Source organism: Lactuca sativa, chromosome 5 (genome assembly GCF_002870075.4).
Source record: "Lactuca sativa cultivar Salinas chromosome 5, Lsat_Salinas_v11, whole genome shotgun sequence".
Classification (NCBI taxonomy): domain Eukaryota; kingdom Viridiplantae; phylum Streptophyta; class Magnoliopsida; order Asterales; family Asteraceae; genus Lactuca; species Lactuca sativa.
The window spans coordinates 326,654,822-326,658,277 of NC_056627.2; the positions used below are offsets into that span (position 1 = coordinate 326,654,822).

The 3,456-nt window shown below is 34.3% G+C and overlaps 1 protein-coding gene across 1 annotated transcript; it reads left to right on the forward strand.

Moving 5' to 3' along the window:
• The first annotated feature begins 1,237 nt into the window (after window positions 1-1,237).
• On the forward strand, window positions 1,238-2,823 carry LOC111878346 (uncharacterized protein At5g39865). Its single transcript, XM_023874855.3, has one exon. The coding sequence runs from the start codon at window positions 1,463-1,465 to the stop codon at window positions 2,648-2,650; it is 1,188 nt and encodes a 395-aa protein (XP_023730623.1). The 5' UTR covers window positions 1,238-1,462; the 3' UTR covers window positions 2,651-2,823.
• Window positions 2,824-3,456: the final 633 nt, after the last annotated feature.

Sequence of the window (3,456 nt, forward strand, 5' to 3'; positions counted from 1 at the left end):
TTCATCCTATCAAGTTGCTTTGGTGAAGGCAACCCAAAAGGACCATGCACCATCGGGTCAAGTACATACCAAAATAGTTATGGACTTAGACACTAATCCAACAGTTTGATCTATGTCTTTCACATATAGCAACATACTATGAATCACTAGCATACAAAATTTCCTATGAATAAACTAATTCACAAGATAAGAAAACTAATCTTTAGATTGTTATTGTAAACAATCTTGAATCCTTCTTCTTCAAAACTTTGGTAGCTAGCACCACAAGCGTCGTACCTCTGATGGTTCACATCAAAGGCTAGCTACTAAGGAATATGGAGAGGGAGGAAGAGAATTTTGGCTAGAAGTCTTTTGTTTTAGAGAAATCAAATATCCTCATATTTTTTCTTCCTACTCATTCTCTTATCTATTTAAAACTATGACAAGTGTCATATTTAATTAAATTAATAAATATTTAAGACATTTGTCGCAATCTAAAATCGACAGGGAGAAAAATATAAATATTGCATAACCTCGTATATTTTCTTCATATCCATAATCCTATTTACTGTATATTTTCTTTATATCCATAATATATATTTTTTTATATCCATAATCCTATTTACTTTAGATTGCTACAAATGTCTTAAATATTTATTAATTAAATTAAACATGACAACCGTCATAATTTGAAGTAAATAAGAGGATGAATATAAAGAAAAAATAAAAAAATATTTGATTTTTGTATTTCCTTGTTTTAATATATTATGACAAAAATATATATCTTGGAATAAATTAAAAATATATAAGCTAATCGTTTTAAAAAACAAAAAAGAAAAACTAGGAGTTGATAGGTGTGGGCTCATAAGTGTGTAAGCTACAGAGGTAACATTATTACATTTTAACGTCTTCATAATTTTAGTTGTTTTTATTTGAAGTGAAATAGATATTTTACGTTGGTAAATTTATGTTTTTTTTTTTCTTTTTTTTTTAAAAAACCGCGAGTTAATATATATGAAAGAGATTGAATACATATAGAAACACCTTATTATATAACTTGTTATTTTCGTTTTGGTACTTTTTGACAGTTTATAACTTTATATTAATTTATTTTATTTTTAAAACAATGTGATATTTATTGTGCATTATTTAATTTATCTTCTTTTTAAAACAATGCGATATTTATTGTGCATTATTTAAATATTGTTGCAAAGTATTGATTTATGTTAAATAATTATTATCTGTTTTATATTAGCCCAAAATGCAAGCTAAGTCAATGGCTTCTTCTAACTAACAACCCTCCATTAAATTCTCATTACTCATCTATTCTCTCTCTTTTCATCATCTTCGTCCCCCAATCCACCATAGCTTCAATCCTCTGTAAGCTCCATTCTCACCTGCTCATCTCTCGTTTCCTTCCGACATATCCGAATTTAATATATACACAACACAATCCCAATCAGTTTGAATTTCTTTGATTTAAATGGGTTGCTCTGCTTCTCGTTCTTCTCCACCATTTCACTTCACCACCACCACCATCACCACCACCGCCGCCTCCGCATTCGCCGATCACCAACACCCACCGTCAAATTCCTCCACCTCTTCACCTTCCCCTCACCATTTCTATTCCCCATTCTCAGATCACTATTACAACTCATCTTCAACACAAACCCCTGTTTCGCGAACCATGTCTCTACCCACTCCTCTAATCCATCATCCTCCCCTCCGAAAAGGCGATTCAAATCACTTCGTCTCCCTCACTTCCACCACATACGGCTCCCTCATCCTCATCGACAACAACACCACCACCACCACCACCGACAATAATAGAACCCTAGAAGAACACCCGGCTTCGTCTCCAGACTCCGTGATTAACACCTGGGAGCTCATGGAAGGTTTAGATGATGAATTTGATATGATTAACGATAATCCGAAGCAACCCAATTCTTACTTTGGAAAATTAAGTAACGTATCGAAGGAAAAAACCTATGTTTCTTTCGGGTTAGGTGGTCCGTACGAATTGGTGGAGCATTCGGAGCCTAAGCCTTTGTGGAAGCATTTATCTGAAGAATCACTGCTATCGAAAATGGATTCCAATTTGGTTTCTAGTTACAACAAAGCATTGTCTTCTAGAGTTCTTGGTTGCAAAGAATCGAAATTAGCAAGTCATTCCGTTACAGAAATCACAGATACAAAAGGGGGTTGTGTTCTATCTGGTTGTGAAGATAGAATTGTATTGTACTACACAAGTTTGAGAGGAATCCGAAAAACTTACGAAGATTGCTGTGAGATTCGAATGATTTTAAAAGGGTTTCGAGTCTTCATCGATGAAAGGGACATTTCAATGGATTCCGCTTACAAAGAGGAACTACAAGGTGTTTTTGAAGGTAAAGGATTCACTCTGCCACAACTGTTCATCAGGGGTAAACATATCGGTGGTGCAGATGAGATCAAACGGCTTCACGAGGAAGGAAGTATGTTTAAGTTTATGAAGGGTTTTCCTATTATTGATCCTGGGTTTGTTTGCGATAATTGTGGGGATGCAAGATTTCTGCCATGCCCAAATTGCAATGGCAGCAGGAAGGTTTTTGAGGAAGAAGAAGGGAGATCGATTAGGTGCCCTAATTGCAACGAAAATGGATTGATCAGGTGTGCAATTTGTTGTTCTTGATTAATTGATGAATCACAATCACAATCACACGTACATACTAAGTTTCTTATAGTAATCGTTAGTAGTCATTCTGGATGACGATGATGAAATCATTGGTGGTGTAATTGGTATTTAAGCTCTTTGAAACTTGTTCATCTTCAGGTAATAAGAAGATTAATATCTATTTATTCCCATTGTTGTTTTAAGACCATTTTGTTTATGTCATTTAGGCATTTAGCATACAACAATCTATGGATTTCTAAACTCTAAAATGGCTTTTTTTTTTATGTCGCCGAAAAGCTTTTGGCAATTAATAGAATGTTCCACTTTAAGCAAATGAGTTTTGACATGGGGCACCAATACATGTTCATGTAGGGCATATGTTTGAAAAAACCACCAAGGGGTTTTTCACTATATATTGAAATTATCTGAGTGTTTAAATAGACCCAAAATTAATTTAGTGGGTTTTTTTTTCCGGTTATTGCCATATAATATATTGTGTTTTATGACATTTGCTCCTTCATATATTTGTTCATGTAAGAGGGGTATTCTACATGAGCTAACCACCAATCCATTAGCATTATGTGATATGTAAATAGTGTTGGATGATTGATATAAGATCGTGACATGTCGTGACCATGGTTCACCACGACATTACAACAACCAAAATGACTGCATCTTTCCTTTGGTACTCTGAAGGAGATTGCCTCGGGTTATCAAAACAAAGTTTCGCACCTTGATGGGTGAGTTATGAGTAGAGTACCGTAGCAGAATAAATAAAAATTGTACAATAATCCTATCGAAACAATGTATATGGTATGTTTTGG

Bases quoted from the DNA above. Each gene is read 5' to 3' on its own strand.
- LOC111878346 (XM_023874855.3), top strand. From the start codon at position 1,463: ATGGGTTGCTCTGCTTCTCGTTCTTCTCCACCATTTCACTTCACCACC.